This window comes from Pseudoliparis swirei, chromosome 19 (assembly GCF_029220125.1).
Source record: "Pseudoliparis swirei isolate HS2019 ecotype Mariana Trench chromosome 19, NWPU_hadal_v1, whole genome shotgun sequence".
Lineage (NCBI taxonomy): Eukaryota > Metazoa > Chordata > Actinopteri > Perciformes > Liparidae > Pseudoliparis > Pseudoliparis swirei.
This window is the reverse complement of record NC_079406.1, coordinates 14,846,797-14,874,739: the sequence shown is the minus strand read 5'-3', so window position 1 is coordinate 14,874,739 and position 27,943 is coordinate 14,846,797. Positions and strand designations below refer to the sequence as shown.

The window sequence follows — 27,943 nt, the reverse complement described above, 5'->3', positions numbered from 1 at the left end:
AACTTCATAATTCTCAAAATTCTGACCCTTTGTTTTTTTTATTAACAGCATTTACTTTTACTTTTACTTTCAATACTTAAGTACATTTAATATCAGAAAATTACTTTTGATACTTAAGTACAATAAATATCAGATACTTTAATAATTTTACTCAAGTGTGACTTTTACTTTTACTTGAGTAATTTTCCAGTCAAGTATCTTTACTTTTACTCAAGTATGGCTTTTGGGTATACTTTACCACTGCAATTTATAAGAAACCTTATTTAATTTTTTTACCACATGTTAAATATTATTAAGAGTCCCAAAAAGTCACACAAAATGTAACAGTGCGTCACAGCAAATTGAAAAGAGTTAATTTGTTGGTGTTGGTGAAATGTGAGCAGATGTAGAGTTAATTTGACCCTGTATAGAGTCAAATCTCGTATATGTAACTCTCAGTTGACAAATAGTCAGTGTTAAAACCGAGTGTCTAAACAAAAAGTATGGTAATTAAATCTGTAGGTGTCACTTCAGTTACGTTAACACCGAATCTTTAAGTCTGAACTCCGAACCTGACTTGTGACACTGTAGGTGTTAATTCACCCCTCCCCCTCATGTACGTCACACACCGACTGAATCAAGCCAGTGAGTCTCCGAGTTCAACAAGAAGGCAGACACTTCGTCCATGACCGTGGTGTTATAGCATAACATTTTCGGTAAGTACTTTTCTGTTAACTAAGTTATATGTTTTGATATTGATATTTCTCTTCTGGCACGGTGAGCCACCGTTAGTCTTGTGTTATAACGGTAGCGTTACTGTGTGCCATCACTACACTTAACATTAGCGCTAGCTTAGCATTAAGCTAACCTAGCTGATTCACTCCCAATAATGCTGAAGACAGTGGCGGGCCATGGGTTTAGACCAGGGGTGGGCAAACTACGATACGTTTTAATCCGGCCCGCCGAGTATTATAATTATTATAACATTTTTCTTTAAATTGTGAAAAAAATGTTTTAGTTATAGTAAAGTTCTCCGTTCCCGACTTGAGTTTCCCGAAGCACGATGAGGGCAAAGGCTGTTTGTGTGTGTGTTACGCACGGCGCGTACAGACCGCTGTAAAGCCTTCTGCAGGGTTTTTCCTGCATAGAGAACATTTGGCGTTTTCCCGAGCGCCTATGACAAATCCCGAGCGCCTAAGGCAAAAAAAAGTCCGCGATGGAAAAAATATATAAAAGATACAACCGGTATTACCCGGACCGAAACGCAACGCACATTTCGGTGCTTTCCGGTGCCTGAGCCGATTGAAATTGAAAAAAACCTATTGTTGTGAACTTCTCAGGTGACTCCGCCCTGTCAGCAGGTTACGAGCCTCTCACATTTAACTTTGACAGCGGAGGCTGCGCCGTGTGTGACTAGTGAGCCCGTGTGGAGCACACCAGCGTCAGGCTGGGTGCGACGGGGAGATTGTCACGGTCCCCTGAACACGGGAGACCGATGATGACGAGCAGCCGGAACTCAGATTAGTACCGGAACGTTGATTGCAAGTCTTGCATTCATAAAAGTAGCCCAAGAAATAATAAATTAGCCATTATAACCTTGTTTGTTAGCTCAGAGTAGCTAGCGCTGAAGCTACGAGCTGCGTGACAGTCTGCTCGCAGATGTGTTGATGTACAGCGATCCCGGCTGTATACCCGGTGTTACCGGGAATATAATGACGGAGGAATGAAGACCGTGGGGCGTCACTTTGTTTCAGTGTAACTCGCTGTCAGAAGCAAAACTTTATTTGTCACGTGTCATCTTCAGTCCCTCTGATTGGTTGTTCTCTTTGCCCATCAAAACAGTGACAGGATTAACCCTATAAAGTCTGCACATGACAATACATATCACATCATATAATGGAGAACATATATTGTGTATGTTAACAGTCTGATATCCGTTGTTTGTCGGTGCTCCCTGATAAGGGCTTCTACAGGGAATCTGGCCAAAGAGGTTTTTAATGTCCTCAATGTGCGTTTAAAAAAGAAGAAGTAGCGGTTCAGGCACCGTTTAGGCACCGGTATCGTTTTAAAAGTACCGGTTTAGCACCGGTATCGGAAAAAACCCAAACGATACCCATCCCTAGTTATAATGGTAGGGGAAACACTGGAGTTGATAAGCGTGTCCTCTTGTCTGATCAATACGCAACTGTGAGGTGCGCGAATGGAACGAGCGACCAGCTGCTGATCACCCACTCAACAGTCTGACGTGCATGAATAGACATTTTTTTTTGGGAGCACCGAAGACCCATTTTGACCCAGGAAAAACCCTGTTCTGCTGCGCACACAAACAGCCTCAAAGAGCGCTGAGCAATGAATAAGCATAAAGAAACGTCAATGCTGGTCTGTAGCTGTCATTATGCTTCGGGAAACTCAAGTTGGGAACGGAGAAGCGTTACAGCAGTCTTGCTTTTTTTAATGTACACATTTGTGCACTGGGAATTGTGACCATTTCCCCTTATCTACAAGATCCATATTCCAAAAATGGATACGTAAGTTTTAATTTAAAATCCAGTCTGTGTTGTCAAATTGTCAATGGACTGCTTAATGTTTTTAATAATTCAATTAATTTGTACTTCTATATGTGTGTGTTTGTTTGTGCATTGTTATATGTACATGTTTTTTCATGCGTGAGCAGGAACAATTCTATGCTGAGGCCAACACTGGCTATCTAGCTTGGAGACTCAAAACAGTCCAACGCACCACCTATGACAGCTTTCGTCAGCGTTCCAGGAACGATTTCCAGGACAGCCCAACAACCCAACGAGAGACTCTGTTAATTGGTGGACAGCTCTTTGGTGAGGAGTGCAGAGAGGCTCTCTCAACAATTCAACACTCAACTGATCAATCTGTGGTTATAACATCTTCCGTCTTGGATGTTTTTCAGCGCTTTCTTGACACACCCGGATTGGTAAGGATATTGATTATTTCATCTTATTTGAAATATTTCAAAACTGAATCCTTCTAAATGCAAAGCATACTTCATTAACCTGTATATGGCCATTGTGTTTCTGTTTAAACAGGATTTCTCAATGATGTTTGGGGCTGAAGTATCTGGGCAGTTTCCTGCAAAGTGGCCTTCATATTTCAAGGACAAAGTCATCTCAGAATGCCAGTCTTCCCCAAAGTCTCCATGTCGAGGAGTTGCGGGCTTTTGACACAGGCTGAGAATGACTGGTAAATATGGACCGTTTTTCTGTGTAAAAAATACCCAAATTGCCAAGTCCAGTAAAACTAAATTGAAATAAAGAGTTATTAAGTAGCTGTTGAAGGCTAAAATAATGTTTTCTTTTCCATTGCTTTATTTTCTTCTTTATGAAATATCTTAGATGTCTTCAAGGCTGGGATAGTGATATGTCAGCTCTTCTGTTGCATCTCCTGCCTCCTACATCAAGAGGCCACAAAAAACAGCCAAAGGAAGCTCAGCCCAGGCAGCCAACCATCCTGTAAGGTGTATTAAGGTATGTACCATCAGCCTTTTGTATGAGCAACATTTTAATTTTTGAGTGCTGCATTTATTTATAAGAAGTGTGAGTTGCAGGTTGATATAATATATCCATCTAACTGCTTATTATGCTAAATATATGAATCTATCTCATTCAAACAACAGGAAGGAGCCAGCATCACTACATTCCTGGAGAAAGTTGGTGCTAGACAGCCCTTCCTCCTCTGCATCGGTGAGCAAAAGAAGAACATTGAAAGATTCTTCATCATTGTGGACCAGAAAGATGTCCCCTTCAACGCTCGGACATCGGCGGCTGCTGTTGGTGTGTTATTCAAAGCTCACTATGTCTTCAGCATCTCCTACAACGAAGCTCTTTCCAGTTTCTACACCCTCATTCAAACCACGGTGTACAACATCGATGTACTTTGATGACCATTTCCATGCATATTGTGTAGAGGAGCAAAGCAGCGAACGTGTTCTGATTGGTCTTGACGAACTGCCATATGTTAGACCTTTTGATAAACTACTCTAATGAGAGTGACAGAGCATACATTGTTCCATATTGTTGTATGTTTTGAAAAGCATTGTAAAATGTGTATGTGATGCACTGGTTTTAAAATAAATATGTTTTAAAACTATCATGTCCCTTTCCCTTTAACAAACATTAATTTTCAAGTATTTCTAGTAAAAAAACACATTGACACCTTATAGAGTTAAAATGGGAGTGACACTTGTGTAGTTAACAAACCATCCCTTGAGAGAGTTAATTATTAACACTACATACAAGTGTTACGAAGAGTTAAATTTAAACTCCCAAAAGAGTCAATAATAACACTATATTGGTGTTAAAGTACTAACTCCAAAAAGAGTGAAATTAACACTTTGTGGTGTGGACCCTTATACAGTCTTCTAAAGTGTTAAAGGGTACCTGTAGTGCAAAACAACAACGTGCTACATCCATTCGGCGCATCAAATAAATCATATTTACCCCGCCGCTATTGTCAACAAGTCACGCATAGCCCGAGGATTTACATTTCTTTGTCAACATTCCGAGTCCGTGAACGCTTCAGGGCGCAGCCATTTTGCCAGTTATTTACTCATGTCAAAGCTAACTATGACGTTGAGTCGTTGAAAGGAATTCAGCCAATCCGGAGCCACTTTGTGACAAAACAGCGGATAGCCTATAACAAACAAACTGAGCTATAAAGGTGTACCAAATATAATGTCTTTCCTCTATCGTGAAACATTCGTAGCGAAGAATTACACAATCTATATGGTCAAAATCAATGGAGATACTGCGAATGCCACGATACACGGGCAGCGGACGACCTTATTCGATATACCGACCTCCATGGTGCGGCCCCACTGAGACCGCTATATAAAGTATGGGCTTCTTAGTCTATGCTAAAGGATCATCATAATCATGGGCGATAGTATGCAGGCAAATGTTAGGCCTCTCGCTTATGGGAGAATAAAGGTGAATATATTCAGAATATTAGTAATAATCACACCAACTCTGGTGATCGCAAATTAGCCTACATGAAACAACTGGCAAACTTACCGATTTGACAGTTCTCCTCGGTGCCGGCCCCCGAACATGTCGGCCGATCATTGCATCAATGAAAGACATCTCCAGCGCTGGCTTATGCGCGATGTAGCTATCAAGCTCACTCTTTTGTGTGAAGCAGATGAGGTCTAATGACACTATATCATCGGACATAAGTTCGTGCTCTTTACAACAAATGCACTCTATGTCTGTTTTCTGTGGCACATTTTCCCCACAACTGCACCAAACGTCCGCCGACTTGCGCACGGTCCGCAGGTGAAGCATCTGGACGGCGGGCCTTCGGCATCAACTTCATCAGAATCATCGCTATCATCGCTGTCACAATTCACTAAATGGGGATAGTCTGCTTTTAAAGGTTCAAACAAGTATCCAGTTGCTGAATCAGACAATCTTTCATCGTCCATATTATCAATCTCTCAGCATTTGTTTGCGAGCGCTCAACGTTGTTTATATTGGTATCTGAACACATCCGCTGTGGCTGGCTGTCGATCTCTCAACGATTTGACGTCACACCACCCGCGACATATTCAAGCTCCAGTGCAATGTCGCATGTCGGAGTTGAGGACTTTGAACAGCCTAAACTACGTATTGTTATTGAATACTGGACCGTCAGTGCATGAATAACCTTTAGAAACACATTATCTTTTGATCTGGCTACATATTCGCTTTCACTACAGGTACCCTTTAAAATCAAATCTGAGAGTGTTAATTTGGCTCTGCTGATAGTACCCTGCTAGCTTTTGAAGGCATGCCTTCAAAAGCTAGCAGGGTACTAGTCCAGCTTAACACTAAATACAATGCGGTCAAAATAGTGCATGTGTAATAAATAAAAAAAGCACAATTCTTCCAACTGCAATTGTTGCGTATAGTATAAGTTGAAAATGAGTACATGGAGTATTCTTATTAAGTACTGCAAAAGGTAAAATGTTGTCCATATTGCTTACAAGGACATTGTAGTGGTGACACTTCACAATCAGAAAGGGACATAACAGCACATAGACACATTACATTATTAAACTAACCTCTAGAGGAGACTCTGGTTCATCCAGGATGTTCTTCTCACTCTGTATCCGCTGCATCGTCCCTGTAGAACTGGGGTCCATTATCAGCACGTTCTGACTACCGGCTCCTCCGATCTTACAGTCACTCTTTCTGGAGTCAGTCGTTCTGCACACCTCGTAGTTGTACACGTGTTGGAGAGTCCCTGTCCCCAGAGTGTCTGAGTAACGTGGTGGATAATACGGAATCACGGGGAGGTTGGAGTGATACATGACGCGAGACTGTCTCCACCTGTAGATCTTCACTGATATAATCACCACTAAACACGTGATGAAGAGGAAGGAAACTACAGCCAAAGCCAGCACTAAGTAGAAAGTCAGGTTGTCGTTGTACTCCTTGTCTTGTGTAAAGTCAGTGAACTCAGACAGCACTTCAGGGAAGCTGTCCGCCACCGCCACGTTCACAATGACTGTAGCTGAACGAGAGGGCTGCCCGTTGTCCTCCACGATAACAGTCAGTCTTTGTTTCACAGCATCTTTATCAGTGACTTGGCGGATAGTTCTTATTTCTCCATTCTGTAAGCCCACTTCAAACAGCGCCCTGTCTGTGGCTTTCTGCAGTTTATAGGAGAGCCAGGCATTCTGTCCAGAGTCCACATCCACAGCCACCACTTTAGTGACCAGATAGCCCACATCTGCTGAGCGAGGCACCAGTTCAGCCACCAGAGAGCCACCAGTCTGGACTGGGTACAGCACCTGAGGAGGGTTGTCGTTCCTGTCCTGGATCAGTAATTTCACAGTCACGTTGCTACTGAGTGGAGGGGAGCCTCCATCCTGCGCTCTGACAACGAAAAGCAGCTGTTTGATTTGCTCATAATCAAACGAGCGCACTGCATGAATCACTCCACTTTCTGCATTTATAGAGATATATTCAGAAATTCGAGACCCACCGATATAAGTGTCTTCCAAAATATAGGATACACGGGCGTTTTGGTTTTCATCCGGGTCTTTAGCCCTCACAGTATGAAGGGAAAGTCCTGGAGAGTTATTCTCTAAAATAAACGCATTGTAAACACTTTCTGAAAATAGTGGAGCATTATCGTTCACATCAGAGATCTTTAAATAAAAGGTTTGTTTGGTTGAGAGAGGAGACATTCCTGAATCTGTCGCAACAACAGTGATGTTGTACTCTGAAACAGTTTCACGGTCTAAGACAGTATCTGTTACCAAAGTGTAGTAATTTCTTAAATTAGATTTAATCTTGAAAGGTGCATTTTGTTCTATTCTGCAATGTATTTGTCCATTATCACCTGAATCGAGGTCTTTTACGTTTATAATGCCAATAGTTGTACCAGGAGGAGAGTCTTCTGACACAGGACTAGTGAATGACATCACATTAATAACAGGTGGGTTATCGTTCACATCAATCACCTCAACTATAACTTTACTCGAGTCTGTTAAAGCTCCTTGGTCTGTGGCTTGAATGCCTATTTCATATTTCTTTGCTTTTTCATAGTCAACCTGCCCTGAGAGAAATATCAGACCAGTTGTTTTATTCATTTTGAATATGCGGTCAATACTGCCCTGCATTTTGGAAATAGAATAATAAATCAACCCATTGGATCCACTATCTGCGTCCGTTGCATTCACAGTGATGATATAAGTACCTATTCCGGCATTTTCCATTACATTGGCCCTATATACTGACTGATTAAAAATAGGAGAATTATCGTTAGCATCAAGGACAGTGATATCTATATTTACTATACCAGATTTCTGTGGCGTCCCACCGTCCACTGCTATCAGCTTTAGGGACATACTTGGATATCGCTCTCTATCCAGTGGTTTCTCAAGTATCATTTCCGCATATTTTCTTCCGTCAGAATTTAAATGTGTTTTCAAAATAAAATTGTCATTTGGAGATAAATTATACTCCTGGAGCCCGTTGACTCCGACATCAGGATCATTGGCTGTTGGCAAAACAAAACGTGCTCCAGGTGCGGACAATTCTCCAATCGTTAATTGCATGCCTTGCTGATGAAAAGAAGGTGAATTGTCATTAATGTCCAACACTTCGACCGTAACGTGGTGTAACTCCATCGGATTTTCTAAAATCAAATCAAAGCTGAAGCTGCACGGAGTCACGTCTCCGCAAAGCTGCTCTCGGTCTATTTTCTCATTCACGACCAGCGTCCCTTTGTCCGTCTTCAGCTCGGTGTACTGGATGCTTTCTCCCGTCACGATACGGGCCCGACCAGAACGAAGCCTCTGCACATCAATTCCAAGGTCCAATGCAACATTTCCAATAAGGGATCCCTTCTTCATCTCCTCTGGGATAGAATAACGTATTTGACCACTGACAATATGGCTGAGAAAAAGGCCAAACAGAATAATTTGCGACGTCAGTCTGTAGAACAAACGCCATCTTCGAGGCCGACAGTCATATTTTCCGCAATCCATGTTGTCGAAAAAACTATATGAAATGATACTGTTCAATCTTATAAAACCGAAGCAATAACAGTAACGCAATTCACGTGTATTATATAATAGACAGATTTGTATTCCAAGCGTCCTTTCTCTCGTGGTGAAAAATATGAAACCGAGCAGTCTGTGTGCACCCACCTCAATGCCGTTCACTGTTTAAAGCTCTCCGCAGAGCGCAAAGGCACCGCCTAAAACACTTGTTCAGATTCGTTGTTACTTGACCAACAGCGTCCCTTAGAGTCCAGGCTATGAAGGACAATTATTCAAATTCAATATCCAAAACGATATCGACAATTCCCCTTACAGAGATGAGTAATACGACAATAGAGCTTGAAAAAACATGACAACAGTGCATAGGGGTCATGATCATTTATGATGCCATGAGTATCTGCAAAAGATTAAAAGCTTGACTATGCTGTAAAATCAATACGCACTCAAGCACAGAAATATGGGAAACACAACCGTAGAACAGTAAATTGCCAAAGGACAGCACACTTCTTCACCGTAAATTCAACTCAAGCTAAAACCTGAAAACAAATACGAATGATTTCCTTGTAAAGTAAACAAATTACTTGTTTTAAAACAACTCTCTCGTTTGAAGATAGTTATAAATATGTTGAAGCCTTAACAATTACTCTCGATTAGATCATATGAAATAGATTTAGGAGGAGGATTAATAATATGAGAAGTGCAAATACAGAGGACGTATTGAATTGAACATAGATTCAAAACAATCCTATCTTATTGTGGAAATAAAAAATCAACGCAAATAAATAATATTTCCATAGCATGACATTTGAAAGCATGCACGGCTAAATCTGAAAATATGTTTGCAGGAGCAGCATTCTTGAATGAGCCAAGGTAACTGGGATGCTGTGGTGCTGAAAGTTAAAGTAGTGCATTCTTTATCCATATGAAGGAAAAGAAAGAGACACATAAAGCACTTTTCAAAATGTATTAGGTCATTAAATCTAATTTAACTACAGGACTGTCTCAGAAAATTAGAATATTGTGATGAAGTTCTTTATTTTCTGTAATGCAATTAAAAAAACAAAAATGTCATGCATTCTGGATTCATTACAAATCAACTGAAATATTGCAAGCCTTTTATTCTTTTAATATTGCTGATTATGGCTTACAGCTTAAGAAAACTCTAAAATCCTATCTCATAAAATTTTAATATTTCCTCAGACCAAGTAAAAAAAAAGATTTATAACAGCTGAGTGTTTGTCAAGGCTCAGGAAACCCTTGCAGGTGTTTCGAGTTAATTAGACAATTCAAGTGATTTGTTTAATACCCTACTAGTATACTTTTTCATGATATTCTAATATTTAGAGATAGGATATTTGAGTTTTCTTAAGCTGTAAATCATAATCAGCAATAAATCAGAATAAAAGGCTTGCAATATTTCAGTTGATTTGTAATGAATCCAGAATGCATGACATTTTTGTTTTTTTAATTGCATTACAGAAAATAAAGAACTTCATCACAATATTCTAATTTTCTGAGACAGTCCTGTATGTGTTAATACAGCACACTCGGTTTTACAGAAAAGAAAGAAAAATAGACCGAAATTAATTACTGTCCTCAAAAATACACAGATGCCAAAAAATCCTGTATTAGGAGATGTTTAACCGCAATATCACCGTTAAGAAGAAAAACATGCAGCAAGAGGGATCATTACTGAAATGTGAAGGGGAAAAAAGAAAATATATATAAATACATTTTCTGAGTATATATTTGTTTTCTTTTTGTGTTGCCCTTATGTCAGACAGTAACCATATTGACATCATCATTTCTTGTCAAAACGAAATGTTGTACAAACGCAATCAGAAATGTGGAAGGTAATCAGACACCGGACGTGTGAAAATAATTAATGTAGTATGACTTTTACTAAAATGCTTTAAGGCAGTATAACATATAGTTACAATACAAAATATCTGGCTTTCAACATAAGTCAATGCTTTGCAAACGAGCAGTCATTAAAACTGAAGAAAACAGCAATATAATGAGACACTGACCAAGATGCTGTCCATGGTGCTGAAGTTGACTGCTTGGCGTGTTATGCTTTTTAAATGGAAAGAAATACAAAAAGAAGAAAAAAAGAGCAAACTAGTGAAGCTAAATGCTTAACTCACCTCTAGAGGAGAGTCTGGTTCATCCAGGATGTTCTTCTCACTCTGTATCCGCTGCATCGTCCCTGTAGAACTGGGGTCCATTATCAGCACGTTCTGACCACCGGCTCCGCCCATCTTACAGTCACTCTTTCTGGAGTCAGTGGTCCTGCACACCTCGTAGTTGTACACGTGTTGGAGAGTCCCTGTCCCCAGAGTGTCTGAGTAACGTGGTGGATAATACGGAATTACAGGGAGGTTGGAGTGATACATGACGCGAGACTGTCTCCACCTGTAGATCTTCACTGATATAATCACCACTAAACACGTGATGAAGAGGAAGGAAACTACAGCCAAAGCCAGCACTAAGTAGAAAGTCAGGTTGTCGTTGTACTCCTTGTCTTGTGTAAAGTCAGTGAACTCAGACAGCACTTCAGGGAAGTTGTCCGCCACCGCCACGTTAACAATGACTGTAGCTGAACGAGAGGGCTGCCCGTTGTCCTCCACGATAACAGTCAGTCTTTGTTTCACAGCATCTTTATCAGTGACTTGGCGGATAGTTCTTATTTCCCCATTCTGTAAGCCCACTTCAAACAACGCCCTGTCTGTGGCTTTCTGCAGTTTATAGGAGAGCCAGGCATTCTGTCCAGAGTCCACATCCACAGCCACCACTTTAGTGACCAGATAGCCCACATCTGCTGAGCGAGGCACCAGTTCAGCTACCAGAGAGCCACCAGTCTGGACTGGGTACAGCACCTGAGGAGGGTTGTCGTTCTGGTCCTGGATCAGTACTTTCACAGTCACGTTGCTACTGAGTGGAGGGGAGCCTCCGTCCTGCGCTTTGACAACCAGCTGAAGCTGTTTAATTTGTTCATAATCAAAAGAACGAACCGCGCTAAGAACCCCAGTTTCTGAGTTTAAAGACACATAATTAGAGATTGGACTCCCACTGACTTGTGTGTCCTCTAAAAGATACGATACTCGCGCGTTCTGATTCCAATCAGAGTCTCGTGCGCTGACAGCAAATATGGAAGTTCCAGGGGAATTATTCTCTGTGATGTGAGCAGAATAACTGTTTTTATTGAATATAGGTGCGTTGTCGTTTACGTCAGAGATTTTGAGGTGTAACTTTGTTGAGCCAAAAAGTGGAGGAGACCCCAAATCAGTGGTTGTTATTGTTATATTATATTCTGAGACGGATTCTCTATCAAAATGTTGATCTGTGATTAAATTGTAATAGTTTGTTAAAGATGATTCGATCCTAAAAGGAAGTTTACGATCAATAGAACATATTATTTGTCCATTTTTTTCAGAATCTGCATCTTTAATATTCAATATAGCAACAGTTGTACCAGGACGTGCATCCTCAGATACAGGGCTAGAAAATGACATAATGTTTATAATTGGCGCATTGTCATTGACATCAACAATATCTAATGTAATTTTACTCGACCCGGTTAGGCCACCTTGATCCTTTGCCTCGACTCTGACCTCGAATTTTCTGTCTTTTTCATAATCAATCTGACCAGAAACAGAAACTGTGCCCGTGTTTTCGTCAATACTGAATATATTCACTGCATTTCCTTTCGTCTTAGACAAACTGTACATGATGACGCCATTTAAACCACTGTCAGCGTCCGTGGCATTAACTGTTATAACACTTGTGCCTTTCGTTGTGTTTTCCATCACAGATGCTTTATACACCGATTGGTTAAACACGGGAGCATTATCATTGGCATCTAACACGGTGACGTCTATATTTACTGTTCCCGATCTCTGTGGCGTTCCTCCGTCAACTGCGATCACTTTTAAAGACAGATGGGGATGTCGCTCTCTGTCTAAAGGCTTCTGCAGAACCATTTCAACATATTTACTTCCATCTGGATTTGCATGTTGCTTCAATATAAAATGTTCGTTTGTCGACAAAACATAATCTTGCAACGCGTTTTGCCCGACATCTAGATCCTCTGCGCTCTGCAGTGGAAACTGGACTCCAACTGCAGCTGATTCACTGATTTCAAGGCGGATCGGCGTATCTTTATTTGGGAAGACGGGCGCGTGATCATTTATATCTAAAACCTCAACAGTTATTCTGTGCAGTTCCATCGGGTTTTCCAAAATCACCTCAAAGCTGAAGCTACACGGAGTGACGTCACCACAAAGCTGCTCACGGTCTATTCTCTCATTCACGACTAGAATCCCTTTGTCCGTCTTCAGCTCGGTGTAGTGAATGTTTTCTCCGGTCACGATACGGGCCCGCCCCGAACGGAGCCTCTTCAGATCTAAACCAAGATCTTGGGCTACATTCCCGATAACAGAGCCTTTCTTCATCTCCTCTGGTATAGAATAACGGATCTGACCACCTACCATGTTCACCGCATGAAACAGAAACACAAGCAGTCCAATTTGACATCGTAATCCATCAAACAAACGCCATTTTGCGCATCTGAAAGATCCCACAGTTGCCATCGTGGCCACGAAGAATAAAAAGAAAAAACTGTATCCGATTGATATGATGGCGAAGCTGGTTCTGATATGTCCGTGACAACTAAACACGTCTCCAATCTTTACAGGCACGTCTGTGAGACCATGTTCTCTCGCACTAAACCTCGACTAAAACACAGAGCGCCGGCTGCACGGAGTCAGTTGGAGGATAAACTGAATATACAATAATAATATACTGATCAACAGCGTCCCTTAGAGTCTAAAAGCTGAAGATCAAATAAAGCCACACACCCCTGAGCTCTGAAGCAGACGGACTGAACAAATATGTATCGTGGAAATCAATCTGGATTGTTTTTAAATATAGTGTTTGTAAATTAAAAATAATTCAACTCATCATAATGTAGCATGTAATATTTAGTTTGAAATGAAAACACAAAGACTTTTCAAAACGAAAACAATAGAACAAATATAACTTTCTTTACAGGAAACCCGTAAAACCAAATTAATGAGTCCATAAGGATTCAAAAGATTGTTTCGTTTCATCAAGACTGGTCCCGAAATTAATTACTGTCCTCAAAAATACACTGATGCCAAACAATCCTGTATTAGGAGATGTTTAACCGCAATATCACCGTTGAGAAGAAAGAAATGCAGGAAAGGGGATCATTACTAAAATAATCGTGAAAAAAAGAAGAAATATATATAAATAAATGTACTGAGACTATATTTGTTTTCTTTTTGTGTTGCCCTTATGTCAGACAGTAACGATATTGACACCATCATTTCTTGTCAAAACGAAATGTTGTATACAACGCAATCAGAAATGTGGAAGGTAATCAGACACCGGACGTGTGAAAATAATTAATGGAGTATGACTTTTACTAAAATGCTTTAAGGCAGTATAACATAGTTACAATACAAAATATCTGTCTTTCAACATAAGTCAATGCTTTGCAAACGAGCAGTCATTAAAACTTTGAAAAACTCAGCATTATAATGAAACACTGACCAAGATGCTAAGATGCCGTCCATGGTGCTGAAGTTGACTGCTTGGCGTGTCATGCTTTTTAAATGGAAATAAATACAAAAACAAGAAAAAAAGAGCAAACTAGCGAAGCTAAATGCTTAACTCACCTCTAGAGGAGAGTCTGGTTCATCCAGGATGTTCTTCTCACTCTGTATCCGCTGCATCGTCCCTGTAGAACTGGGGTCCATTATCAGCACGTTCTGACTACCGGCTCCTCCCAACTGACAGTCACTCTTTCTGGAGTCAGTGGTCCTGCACACCTCGTAGTTGTACACGTGTTGGAGAGTCCCTGTCCCCAGAGTGTCTGAGTAACGTGGTGGATAATACGGAATTACAGGGAGGTTGGAGTGATACATGACGCGAGACTGTCTCCACCTGTAGATCTTCACTGATATAATCACCACTAAACACGTGATGAAGAGGAAGGAAACTACAGCCAAAGCCAGCACTAAGTAGAAAGTCAGGTTGTCGTTGTACTCCTTGTCTTGTGTAAAGTCAGTGAAGTCAGACAGCACTTCAGGGAAGCTGTCCGCCACCGCCACGTTAACAATGACTGTAGCTGAACGAGAGGGCTGCCCGTTGTCCTCCACGATAACAGTCAGTCTTTGTTTCACAGCATCTTTATCAGTGACTTGGCGGATAGTTCTTATTTCTCCATTCTGGAAGCCCACTTCAAACAGCGCCCTGTCTGTGGCTTTCTGCAGTTTATAGGAGAGCCAGGCATTCTGTCCAGAGTCCACATCCACAGCCACCACTTTAGTGACCAGATAGCCCACATCTGCTGAGCGAGGCACCAGTTCAGCCACCAGAGAGCCACCAGTCTGGACTGGGTACAGCACCTGAGGAGGGTTGTCGTTCTGGTCCTGGATCAGTACTTTCACAGTCACGTTGCTACTGAGTGGAGGCGAGCCTCCGTCCTGCGCTTTGACAACCAGCTGAAGCTGTTTAATTTGTTCATAATCAAAAGAACGAACCGCGCTAATAACCCCAGTTTCTGAGTTTACAGACACATAATTAGAGATTGGACTCCCACTGACTTGTGTGTCCTCTAAAAGATATGATACTCGTGCGTTCTGATTCCAATCAGAGTCTTGTGCGCTGACAGCAAATATGGGAGTTCCAGGGGAATTATTCTCTGTGATGTGAGCAGAATAACTGTTTTTATTGAATATAGGTGCGTTGTCGTTTACGTCAGAGATTTGAAGGCGTAACTTTGTTGAGCTAAAAAGTGGAGGAGAGCCCAAATCAGTGGCTGTTATTGTTATATTATATTCTGAGACGGATTCTCTATCAAAATGTTGATCTGTGATTAAATTGTAATAGTTTGTTAAAGATGATTCGATCCTAAATGGAAGTTTACGATCAATAGAACATGTTATTTGTCCATTTTTTTCAGAATCCGAATCTTTTATATTTAAAACAGCAACAGTTGTACCAGGACGTGCATCCTCAGATACAGGGCTAGAAAATGACATAATGTTTATAATTGGCGCATTGTCGTTGACATCAACAATATCTAAAGTAATTTTACTCGACCTGGTTAGGCCACCTTGATCCTTTGCCTCGACTCTGACCTCAAATTTTCTGTCTTTTTCATAATCAATCTGACCAGAAACAGAAACTCTGCCCGTGTTTTCGTCAATACTGAATATATTCACTGCATTTCCTTTCGTCTTAGACAAACTGTACGTGATGACACCATATGAACCACTGTCAGCGTCCGTGGCATTAACTGTTATAACAATTGTGCCTTTCGCTGTGTTTTCCATCACAGATGCTTTATACACCGATTGGTTAAACACGGGAGCATTATCGTTGGCATCTAACACGGTGACGTCTATATTTACTGTGCCCGATCTCTGTGGCGTTCCTCCGTCAACTGCGATCAGTTTTAAAGACAGACGGGGATGTCGCTCTCTGTCTAAAGGCTTATGAAGAACGATTTCACCATATTTACTTCCATCTGGATTTGCATGTTGCTTCAATATAAAATGTTCGTTTGGCGACAAAACATAATCTTGCAACGCGTTTTGCCCGACATCTAGATCCTCTGCGCTCTGCAGTGGAAACTGGACTCCAACTGCAGCTGATTCACTGATTTCAAGGCGGATCGGCGTATCTTTATTTGGGAAGACGGGCGCGTGATCATTTATATCTAAAACCTCAACAGTTATTCTGTGCAGTTCGATAGGGTTTTCCAAAATCACCTCAAAAGCTAAAGCACACGGGGGCTTTTTAAAAATTTTTTTGGGCAACCCCCTTTCCACAAGAACCTTTTTCCTTTCAGCCCCCAAAATTTTTTGGCCATAATTCGGGGTCTTTTAAACAAACCGTTTTACTTCCTCAAACCTTTCCACCCCTGGGATTGAATGGTTTGAATAAAGTTAGAAAAAGAAAAAAGGGGTCCTTTTTGAAAGAAAAATAAAAATAAAATTTGGATTAAAGTGTTGCCAACCCGTGGAAAAAGAAAAATGTATTTTTTTGGGGGTGGGTTTTTAAAAAGTGTGCAAATAAAAATTTAAATTTACGGATAAACCCTGTTTTGCACTTTTTAAATCGAAATTTTTTTAAAAACCCCTTCAAAAAGTTGTTGGGCTTTCAAAAATTTATAGATAAAAGGGCCCCGATTTTAAAAAAAACATAAATAAAACCCATATCGAACAAATAACAAAAAAATTTCTGGGAAACCAACCCGGGTTTTTTTAAAAAAAGATTTAAATTTTTCGCTTTTCATAATAATTAAGGGAAAAGAAACACCAAAAATTTTTCAAAACGAAAAATAAACAAAAATTTTCCCTTTGGGTTTTTAAAAAAATTAATGAGCCATTTAAAACTGTTTTACGCCGGGGAAAATTAAACTGTTAAAAACACTTTTGTTTTGGGTGTTTTCCCAAAACAATGGAAAAAGAATTTGGAAAAGGGGGCATTTAAACGTGGGAAAAATTTTAAAAAATTTTACGGTATATTTTTTTTTTTTTGTTTTCCCCCAATCCCCTTATTAACCATCTTTTTTAAAAGAAAGTTTTTTCCCCTCAAAAAAGGTTCAGAACCATTTAAATATTTATTTCCAAAACTTTGGATTTCATTTGTTCAATAAAAATTTGTCCAAAAATAATCTTTAAAAAATTTTACATTAAAACCTTTCTCGCTTTAAAAAAAAACTGACCAAGAGCTGTTCCCCTTTTAATTTTCGGGTCATTTTTTTGGGAAAAAAAAAAAGGGCCTTACAATTTTTAAAACTAAAACCTCAAAGATTTTGGGTTTCCAGGGGTTTTCCAAAATCCCTCAAAGCCTTTAAACGGGGGGAACCCCAAAAACTGCTCCGGCTTTCCCTCTTCAATAAAAATTTTGGGGCCGTCCCCCACCCCGGGGTTGTAATGTTTTCCCGTCCCCAAAAAGGCCCCCTTTTAAAGGGTTTCGGAAACAAAAAAGGGGGGTTTTAATTGATAAAAGAGCCTTTTTTCCCCTGGTTTAGAATAAATCACCACCCAAAAAAGTTATGAAAAAGGAAAACACCAAAACCCGCCAATTTTTAAAATCGGGGTTTTTTTAAAAAATCCCTTTTTTGGAAAACTGAAAGACACATTGGAACTGCCCAGGCCCCGTTTAAAAAAGAAATGTAGTTTAAGAGGGGCTGGCCCCCTTGTCCTACAAAAAACACGTTTCCAATCTTTACATGCTTGGGGAAAACCATTTCTCCACTTTAAAAACCACTTAAACAGGCCCGGCTTGGGTTTTTAGGATAAACCGGAAAATTCTTAATTAAAATCCAAAAGCCCCCTTTTGGCCAAAAGCCCAAAATCCTTAAAGGCCCCCACCCCCCGGGGCCAACCCGCGGACTGGGGAACAAATAATTGGTCAATTCCCGGATTGTTTTTCAAGTATTTTTAAAAAAAAAAGCCCCCTCCTTTGAAGTGAATTTTAATTTGAAATAAAACCCCAAAGCCCTTTTAAAACCAAAAAAATGGAATATTTTCCCCCAAAGGAAACCCGGTTAAACCCAAAAATTTGGTCCAAAAAAGGAATTAAAAATTTCTTATTCAAACTGGTTTTCCTTAAAACGGGGCCTTAAAATTACACAGAGAAATAAACCTTTTATTGGAGGGGAAACCCCAAAAATCGTTAAGAAAAAACAGAAAGGATTTTTCTAAAAAAAAAAAAGGAAATTTATTAAAAAATTTTTAAAATTTTTTTTCTTTTTTATTTAAAGAACATATTAAATTAATTTTTTTTCAAAACGAAATTTTTTATTTTAAAAAAGCAACAGTTTTAAGGGTAAACCCCGAACGGGCCCGGGAAAAAAATAAAAGATAATTTCTTTTACTAAAATTCTTTAAATTTAACCTATTGTTACCCAAACCCAAAAATTTTTTCTTTTCCCTAATCAATCTTTTCCAAAAAAGAAAGCGTTTAAATTAAAACTTTTTTTTTAAAATTCCAGCCCTTTAAAAAAAAATGACCGTGGGTTCCTGTTTAAATTGTGGGCCTTTGTTTTTTTAAAAAAATCAAAAAAGAAAAAAAAAAAAAGCATTTTGTTAACCCCCTCTAAAGGAATTTTTGGTTTTCCCGGGGTTTTTTCTCCTCCGATCCCCCATTTCCCCTTTAAAAAAGGGGGATTTCGCCTTCTGCTAAAGGCTTCCCATTTTTTTAATTTTATCTTTTGGAGTTTTTAAAAATTTGTTTGCAAAACCCCAATTGAAAACCCTTTGGAAAGTCCCTGCCCCGAGTTCTGATAACCCCGGGGGGGGTTAATTTTTAAAAACACAGGGAAAAGGGGGTGATCAAATTCTAAAACCCCAACTTACTGTTTCACCAAAACACCTAAAAGAAGAAAGGGGAAACCCCCCCCCCAAAGCCGCCTTGGTTTTTAGGTTGTCCTTTTTCTCCCTTGTCGGGGTAAAGGGCAGTAACCCCGAAAAGCCTTTTAGGAAAAAAATTTTTGCCCCCCCACGTTTAAAAATTACCCCCGGTTTGTAACGGACTGCCCCCCTTTTTCCCCAAAAAGAAAACAAACAGTCCTTTGTTTCCAAAAAAAGCCCTCTTTTAAAACCGTTTACTTTGGGGGAAAAAAACTTATTTTTCCCCCTTTGTAAGATTTAAAAACGCCCTTTTCCGTGGCCCTTTTTCCAATTTTTTAAAGGAGGGGCCAGGTTTCTTTTCCAAATCCACATCCAAGCCCCAACTTTAGGTAAAAAGAAAAACCCAAAAAAATTCTGACCAAAAGGCCCAAATTAAAACCACCAAAAAGCCACCAAATCTGGAACGGGACAACAAATTAAAAGGGTTGGTTGTTTTTAAAAAAGTATTTTAAAAAACACTTCTAATGAGTGGAAGGGAAATGCCGCCTTTTCAAAACGAAACTGTTTAATTTTTTAACAAAAAAAACCCAAAAAACCCCCCTTTTGAGTTTAAAGGGCAAAAATTGGATTGGGCTTTCCCAAAAAAATTTTGTCCTCTAAAGATAAAAAAATCCCGTTTGATTAACAGAATTCCTTGAAAAAAAGCAAAAATTTTGGAAAGTTAAAAAAAAAAAATTTTTTTTATTTAAAATAATTTTTTTTTTTTTGTTTTTAGGTCCAAATTTTCCCAAATTTTTTAAAAAAAATTTGTTAACTAAAAGGAAAGGAAAAACCCCAAAAAAATTGGTGTTATTTTATAAAATTTTTCAGAAACAAAATTTACAAAAAATTTTTCTGTTTTAAATTGTAAATTTGAAAGAGATTTAAATTAAAATTTTAAAAGTTTAAAAATCAAAAAAATTTATTTGTAATTTTTTTTCAAATGGAAAAAATTTTTTAAAAAAAAAGCAAAAAGTTTACCCGGAAATCACCTCAGAAAGGGGGGGTTCATAATGTTTTTAATTGGCGCATTGTCCCCCTTGAAAATTTCCCTTTTCAAGTTTTTACTACCGGTTCCCCCCTTAATCCTTTTCCCCGGGGTCTGCCTCAAATTTTTGTTTTTCATTTAATCCCCGCCCCCGAAACAGAAAATGGGGGCCCCGGTTTTACAATTATGAAAAAGCATTTCCCCTTAGACCAAAATGTATAAAACCCATTTTAAACCCCTGTAAAAAAGGGAAAAAAAAACACTTGTGGTTTGGGTTTTGTTTTCCTCCGTCTTTTAAAGTTGGGGAAACCCCGGAAACATTTCGGAACTTTTCCCCCCCGGGACGTTCAAAATTTACTGCCCGGGGGCCCGGCCCCTTTCCTCCCGTAACGCGTCCTTTTTTAAAACAGGGTTTGGGGATGTTTTTTTTCTAAATTCTGGAAAAACCCCCTTTTAAAAATTTTTTTCCATTTTGGAAGGCCCGGTTCTTCCCAATAAAAAAGCCCCCCTTTGGACCCAAAACATTCTGGGGAACCGTTTTGCCCCGGGGCCCCCAGTCCCCTGGGCGCCCCGAGGAAATTTTCCCCTGCCTGGGTTTATATTTCAAGGACGGCACTTTAATTTGGGAAACCGGGCGTTTTATTTTATAAACAAAAACCACCAAACCCCGTTTTATTTCCCCTTTTAGTTTCCCATTTTGGGGTTTTCCAAAAATAATTTAAAAGGCTGGAAGGTCCGGGTGACGAAAAAAGCCGGGTTATTCTCTTTAACGAAAAGATTTTGGGGCCTTTCACTCGGTTGGGGAATTTTTGGCCGTAGGGCCCTCCGGCGGATTTTAATTAAACCCAAAATTTTTTCCAAAATTTGAAAAAAAAGTTTTTTATTTCCTTGGGTTTTTAGAAAAATTTGCCACCAAAAATTTCAAATGAAAAGGAAAAACCAAAAGTCCCAAGACACGAAAAACCCTAAAAAATTGGGGCCCTCTTGCCCCCTCTGAAAGACCACCATTTTTCCCATCTGCCCCAAATAAAAAAAGAAAAAATTCCCCTTTATAAAATGAACTTTCTGATTTTTTCCTTTAAAATAAAATCCAAATTTTAAAAAGGCAGGGCTGTGGCCCTTTCTGATAAACCTTTTGATTTTACACAGAGCCGGGTTAAAAAGGAGCAGTTGGGGGAATTTAAACTGAAAACTAAAAATTTACTGTCCCCGTCCTTGAGTTTTTAAAAATGGAAAACACAAAGACAATGGGGGCCCCTGAAAGGCGGAGAACCCCAAATATTTACTTCCAAACTGGGTTTTTTTTAAAAAAAAGTTTTTAAAAAAAAAATTTCCCCCCTCCAATTTTAAAATGAAAAAAAATGATATTTAGTTTAAACAAAACTTTTTTTAAAAAGGGAAAAAAATTTTTAAATTTAAAATAACTTTTCGGAAACCCGGTTTAAAAAATTAAATGAAACCTAAGGGGTTAAAAAGGTTGGGCTTTTGTTTCCAAGAACCTTTTTGGGCCCAAATTTAATTTTTCCTCAAAAAATCCAGATCCAAAAAATCCTTTTATTGGGGGTTTAACAATTTTTTCCCCGGTTTTAAAAAAAAAATTTCCCCCAAAAAAATTTATTATGAAAAGGGAAAAAAAAGAAAACTAAAATAAAAAATTTCGATTTAAAGTTTCCCTTTTTTTCGCCCAGGCAGAAAAAAAAAAAATATTGAAAATAATTTCTTTGTCCAAACAAAAGTTTTTTACAAGGGAATCAGAAATGTTGGAAAGGTAAAAAAAGACCCGGCCTGGAAAATTAATAAATGTAAATAATTTTATAAAAAGCTTTAAGGAGTTAAAATTGAAAAATCAAAAAAAAGCCAACATAAATCAAGCTTTGCAAATAGGTATTAAAACTTTGAAAATAGTATTTTTAAAAAAAATAACAATACTTTGATGAAAATTTTTTTAAATGAAACAAAACACCAAAAGGAAAAAAAAACCAAAAATAAATTTTTTTTCCAAAATAAAAAATTTAGCCAAGAAAAAAGCTTTTATGCGGCCTGAAAAAATTTTTTCCCAAAAAATTATCCAAAAATTGTTTCCAAAAATATCCCTTTAAAAAAACATAAAAGAGGGGGTTTAACCTGTTTTGTGGAAAAAAAAGAAAAATAATAAATCATTTCTAGACTAACCTTTTGGTTTCCCCATAACCAAAATTTTTGTAAATTTTTTCCCAAAAATTTTAACCCAAACCCCCAAGAAAAGTGGGGAATGCCCCTAAAAAATTTTTGGGAAGGGTTTCAAAAAGTTTTCCCAAAACAACAAAATACCTTTAAAAAAATCTGTTTGCAAAAAGGTATTTAAAAATTTGGGAAAAACAATTTTTAAATTTGCCAAAATTTTTTTAAGAAGAATGGGGAAAGGGAAAAGGACCAAAATTTGGAAAATTTTAAAAAACTGGGGGCCCTTTTTTTAAAAAAATTACAACCCAAAAAACTGAGTTTTATTTTCCGCCTTACAAAAGGTTTCCAAACTTGAAAAACCAAAGGCCTTTTAAAATGACCCAAAGGGAGGCAATGTTGCAATGATAAACCTAGAAGAATCATTAAAGCCCTTTTTAAAGGGAAACCAAATTTTTTCCTCCAACCAAATTTTTAGTCAAAAACCAAAACACAAAATAAAAGTGGTAAGACTCCTTGTTTTAGCAATTCAATGTTTTCCATTCCAACACCCCCTTTAAAATTAAAGGGTTGTTTTGGGGAAAGGATAAACTGGGTGGAAAACCTTAAATGACCCTTTTCTTATAAAGAGGAAGGAGAAAAAGGAAATCCCTTTTCCCAATGCCTTTCAGGTGTAAAAAGGGTTTTTTCAACCTTCTGGCAAAAGGGAAAAACCTTTGGAAACCTGGGGGTTTTGTGAACCCGAAAGGCTTCAAAATCAGCCCATCCAAACCAAGAATAGTCTGCCTGAAGGGTTTTAAAGGTTTTGGGCCCTGAAGTTTCAAAAATGGCAGCAAAATATTTATGCCAGGTTTGGGCTTTTTGCAGAAACACCGGTTTTTCAAAGCCCTTCCCCAAAGAGGATTGCTTTTGGCTGAACTGAGGCCTTTCCCGGCCCTGCATTTGGAAAAGGAAAAAAACCTTTCCCAGCCAAGGGGGTTTTCCCTTTTGAAAAAGAAAGGATTTTATTTGTGGCCAAGGGCCTTTTAAACCCGACTATCCAAAAATAGAAAACCGAAAACTTTAAAATTTTTGGATGAAGGGAAATGCAAAAGGAAGAGCAAATGTTAAATTTGGGTTTCCCGAAAAAGGCCTTCCCCCTTGCAGCTTTTAGGTGCGGCCCAAAAGAACTGCAATGAACTTTCAAACATTTTAGATGTCTCAGAAAACTAAATAGATCTAACCTCCTCAATAACATGATACATTCTGTTTATTAAACATTCTTCATATTAAATCATTTTCTGTCTTTTTCCATGTTATTTACTAGATGTCACCAAAAGACCCTCAATCATTAAGATCTTTTACATTATTGATGTTCCCAGGGCAAATAATAGAGGATTTAATGGTAAAAATATGTCCCATGGGTACAATTCTGTGGCAGAATATGTCTGTCAAGCAGCAAAATTGGCAGCCATCTTGGAAAATGGCGGCCACTTTTGAAATTTAAGTGGCTAACGTTCTTTATTTAATTAATTACCCCAGAGGGATACATATACCAAATTTGGTGCTTGTATCCACTTTTGAACGATTGTTACAGTTATCTGCCCCACTAAATACACTGACCAAGATGCTGTCCATGGTGCTGAAGTTGACAGCTTGGCGTGTCTTGCTTTTTAAATGGAAATAAATTCGAAAAAAAGAGCAAACTAGCGAAGCTAAATGCTTAACTCACCTCTAGAGGAGAGTCTGGTTCATCCAGGATGTTCTTCTCACTCTGTATCCGCTGCATCGTCCCTGTAGAACTGGGGTCCATTATCAGCACGTTCTGACTACCGGCTCCTCCCATCTTACAGTCACTCTTTCTGGAGTCAGTCGTCCTGCACACCTCGTAATTGTACACGTGTTGGAGAGTCCCTGTCCCCAGAGTGTCTGAGTAACGTGGTGGATAATACGGAATCACAGGGAGGTTGGAGTGATACATGACGCGAGACTGTCTCCACCTGTAGATCATCACTGATATAATCACCACTAAACATGTGATGAAGAGGAAGGAAACTACAGCCAAAGCCAGCACTAAGTAGAAAGTCAGGTTGTCGTTGTACTCCTTGTCTTGTGTAAAGTCAGTGAACTCAGACAGCACTTCAGGGAAGCTGTCCGCCACCGCCACGCTAACAATGACTGTAGCTGAACGAGAGGGCTGCCCGTTGTCCTCCACGATAACAGTCAGTCTTTGTTTCACAGCATCTTTATCAGTGACTTGGCGGATAGTTCTTATTTCTCCATTCTGTAAGCCCACTTCAAACAGCGCCCTGTCTGTGGCTTTCTGCAGTTTATAGGAGAGCCAGGCATTCTGTCCAGAGTCCACATCCACAGCCACCACTTTAGTGACCAGATAGCCCACATCTGCTGAGCGAGGCACCAGTTCAGCCACCAGAGAGCCACCAGTCTGGACTGGGTACAGCACCTGAGGAGGGTTGTCGTTCCTGTCCTGGATCAGTACTTTCACAGTCACGTTGCTACTGAGTGGAGGGGAGCCTCCGTCCTGCGCTTTGACAGTGAATACAAGCTGCTTGATCTGTTCATAATCAAATGAACGCACTGCGTGTATTACTCCGCTTTCTGCATTAATAGAAATATACTCAGAAACTTGAGTTCCGCCTATTTCACACGCTTCTAAAATATAGGAAACACGGGCGTTCTGGTTTTCATCCAGATCTTTAGCATTAACCCTTAGAATAGATACACCTGGAGAGTTATTCTCTGTGATGGACGCACTGTAGGGGCCTCGTGGGAATACTGGGGCATTATCATTGACATCCGAGACCTTAAGATAAAATGTTCTTTTCGTTAAGAGGGGAGGCGATCCTGCGTCTGAGGCAATAACAGTGATGTTACATTCCGACAGATTTTCACGATCTAATTGAGCATCAGTCATCAATACATAATAATTTCTAACATTTGATTTAATTTTAAAAGGAACATTGCCCTCAATCGTGCATCTTACTTGTCCATTTGTACCAGAATCAAGATCTTTAACATTAATTATGCCAATCGTTGTACCAGCAGGGGAGTCTTCGGACACAGGACTGGTGAATGACATCACGGTAATGACCGGCGCATTATCATTTACATCGATTACCTCAATATCAACTTTGCTAGAATCTGTGAGTCCACCTTGATCTTTGGCTTCAACCCTAAACTCAATTTTGTTGTCTTTTTCAAAATCTATTTCCTTAGCCACATATATTATTCCAGTAGCTTCATCTATATCGAACAAGTCAGTAATCCCTGCTTTAGATTTTGAAAATGAATACACTATCTTTCCGTTTGAACCGCTATCTATGTCGCTTGCGTTCACAGTAACAATACGAGTGCCTTTTGGTGCATTTTCAACCACCATTCCCTTATACAGTGACTGGTTGAACACAGGAGCATTATCATTAGCATCTATAATGAGGACATCTATATTTACTGTACCCGATCTCTGTGGATTTCCGCCGTCCACAGCCGACAGTTTTAGAGACAGGCGTGGCTGTTCTTCTCTGTCTAAGGGTTTCTGGAGCACCATTTCAGCATATTTACTCCCGTCCGGATTGATGTTTTGTTTTAAAACAAAATTGTCGTTCACAGTTAAAATGTAGTTCTGCAGACCGTTTTCCCCAACATCAGCGTCGTCCGCAATCTCCAAAATGAAACGAGAACCAAGCACAGCGGATTCGCTAATTTCAAATTTCAGATTACTGTTTTGGAAAGTGGGAGCATTGTCGTTTGTGTCCAACACTTCTATGGTCACAGGGTGCAACTCCATTGGTTTTTCCAACAAAATCTCAAAGGTAAAGCTACACGGCGTTACGTCACCACAAAGCTGCTCCCGGTCGATTCTCTCATTCACGACTAGAATCCCTTTGTCCGTCTTCAGCTCGGCGTACTGGATGTTTTCTCCGGTAACGATGCGGGCCCCGCCAGTACGCAGCCTTTTCAGATCCAAACCTAGGTCTTGTGCAATATTACCAACAAGGGACCCTTTCTTCATCTCCTCTGGGATTGAATACCGGATCTGTGCCTCCATTTGATGGAAAAAAATAAATTGAAAAATGAACAGATACACTGCTCCTCGCAATTGTCCAAACAATCGCCATGTTCGTCCTCCGTCCCGAGGATGTTCTTTAAATGCCATGTGAAAACAGAGTCCTCAAAGCAAACGGAACAATGAATTAAATAGTTCAACGCAATCGGGAAAACGCACACATTCCAGGTAAATTTAGATCGCGTTAAAAATGTCAACTGTTTCTCCGATGCGTCTGAACTCGTATGAAACGGATATCATAACGCAGTGACAGAGCAGGGGAAAGCCAAGCCCTGCCTCACACAGTTGAATTCATGCACCAGGCAACAGCGTCACTTGGAGGCTAAAACAAGAAACTTGTAGAACCGAAAATCCAACCTCACGAGTGAGGTGTTCTGGATGATAATATATATGAAGGTAGATTTGTGTCTTTATTATGCGAACACAATTGAAAACCTTTTCTGTCAAAATAAAAAAATGCTCTCAAAATAATAAAATGTACTCTCAAAATAAAAACATTTGCTCACAAAAAAACCTTCGCTCTCGATAAATAACCTGTGCTCTCGAAACGAAAATCTACGAGTCAAGTTTGCACGTAGTGGGCGGGGCTTACAGTGCTGAAGTGAGGAGTTTCTATTGGTGGGTTTGACTTGCTCTTGGCTCGCTGCGCTAACGGGAGGTTATGGTGAGGAGGACATGGAGATACATTGGCATCATATTGCATATTACATGCATTAAAATAAGTGCTCAACCTGATGCATGTAACGTGGGCTAACATGCATGTCAACACAGCAGCCCTCCATGTCGTTCTTTAAAGAGACTCCACGGCACTAACAACATGAAAACAAGTAATGTGCTGCTACATTTAAAACAGAGCAATATGATCATACTGCTCTGTTTTGTCAAATGTATTTGTATGTTACTTGATTATTCATGATATTATAATAATTAGTATATCAGTATTATTATGCTTAGTCATGAACTTGTGACATTATATCGAGGATTTCAAAGTAAAGCCAGATGCAACGTCTTCAAATGAAAAATGTTTCTCAGTGCAATAGATTATTTCAGGACCATGGAGAGCAAAATGACTGCAAAACAGACAGTCCATTGGTAAACACATCCCAAATCATGTTTTATATACATCTATTCTCACTACAAATATTAATATCAGTAAAATCACATGCACGTTAACCTTCTATCAACACTATACAATAAGAGCAGTTTATGTAACTTGCGTAAAGTCCCACGGAACAACTTACCAGAGTAGACGTATAAGAAACTGTGGATGGCTCTCTATCCTGCAGATTTTCAGTTCCAGCGTCATCCACACTAAACATACTTTGACTCATGGGTTGCACATACTATATATAAGTCACTCTTTCTAGAGTCAGTCGTCCTGCACGCCTCATAAGGAGAGAGGCCTTGTATCTCGATTACAAAATGAACTGCCACTCTATTACCTCAAATCCACACAATGACAACATATATACCAGAACCGTACGGGATATGCACACAACCTCGAAGACCAGCAGGGACAGCTTAGGCAACAGCACCAACAAAAGTGATGAAGAGAAACAACATCATCATCATCATCATCATCATCATCATCATAATCATCATCATCATCATGTGTGGACCAATGATGCAACTGTATCACTAGTGTGCTCAAGAGTCCTTCCTGCCTCATTTGTAATGACGGGGATGTACAACATTCCAATAAAATTGGAAAAACAAAAGAACTTAAAATAATGTCTAAAATGCCAGACTATGTGTTTTCTTATAGTTTTAGATTGAACAGATAACTGGCCGTTGTC

The 27,943-nt window shown here is 39.3% G+C and overlaps 3 protein-coding genes and 1 long non-coding RNA gene across 12 annotated transcripts in view; 1 reads left to right on the top strand and 3 right to left on the bottom strand.

The window, feature by feature from the left end:
* LOC130209877 (protocadherin gamma-C5-like) overlaps positions 1 to 27,943 on the bottom strand; it is a 202,819-nt gene that overhangs the window by 160,776 nt on the left and 14,100 nt on the right. For 2 of the 4 annotated variants that reach the window (XM_056439779.1, XM_056439786.1), the window contains exon 1: positions 6,050 to 8,531. The exons of the other annotated variants lie outside the window; for them this stretch is intronic. In XM_056439779.1, the coding sequence (XP_056295754.1) occupies positions 6,050 to 8,485 (2,436 nt within the window). In that variant the 5' untranslated portion in view covers positions 8,486 to 8,531. Of the gene's footprint in view, positions 1 to 6,049; positions 8,532 to 27,943 lie in introns of those variants that run through there. 4 annotated transcript variants of the gene reach the window in all.
* Positions 553 to 4,098, top strand: LOC130209898 (uncharacterized). 6 transcript variants are annotated; one of them, XR_008834730.1, is made up of 6 exons: positions 553 to 695; positions 2,485 to 2,507; positions 2,654 to 2,926; positions 3,039 to 3,192; positions 3,345 to 3,476; positions 3,626 to 4,098. It is a non-coding gene; the product is annotated as an uncharacterized LOC130209898 (long non-coding RNA). The 6 variants fall into 6 exon arrangements; XR_008834729.1 differs by lacking the exon at positions 2,485 to 2,507; XR_008834731.1 differs by lacking the exon at positions 2,485 to 2,507 and having other exon boundaries at positions 676 to 695; positions 2,651 to 2,926.
* On the bottom strand, positions 10,639 to 13,092 carry LOC130209885 (protocadherin gamma-A5-like). The gene has a single exon (XM_056439801.1). The coding sequence runs from the start codon at positions 13,090 to 13,092 to the stop codon at positions 10,639 to 10,641; it is 2,454 nt and encodes an 817-aa protein (XP_056295776.1).
* Positions 23,784 to 26,243, bottom strand: LOC130209884 (protocadherin gamma-A5-like). Its single transcript, XM_056439800.1, has one exon. It carries the CDS (start codon positions 26,235 to 26,237, stop codon positions 23,784 to 23,786), a length of 2,454 nt encoding a protein of 817 aa, XP_056295775.1. The 5' UTR covers positions 26,238 to 26,243.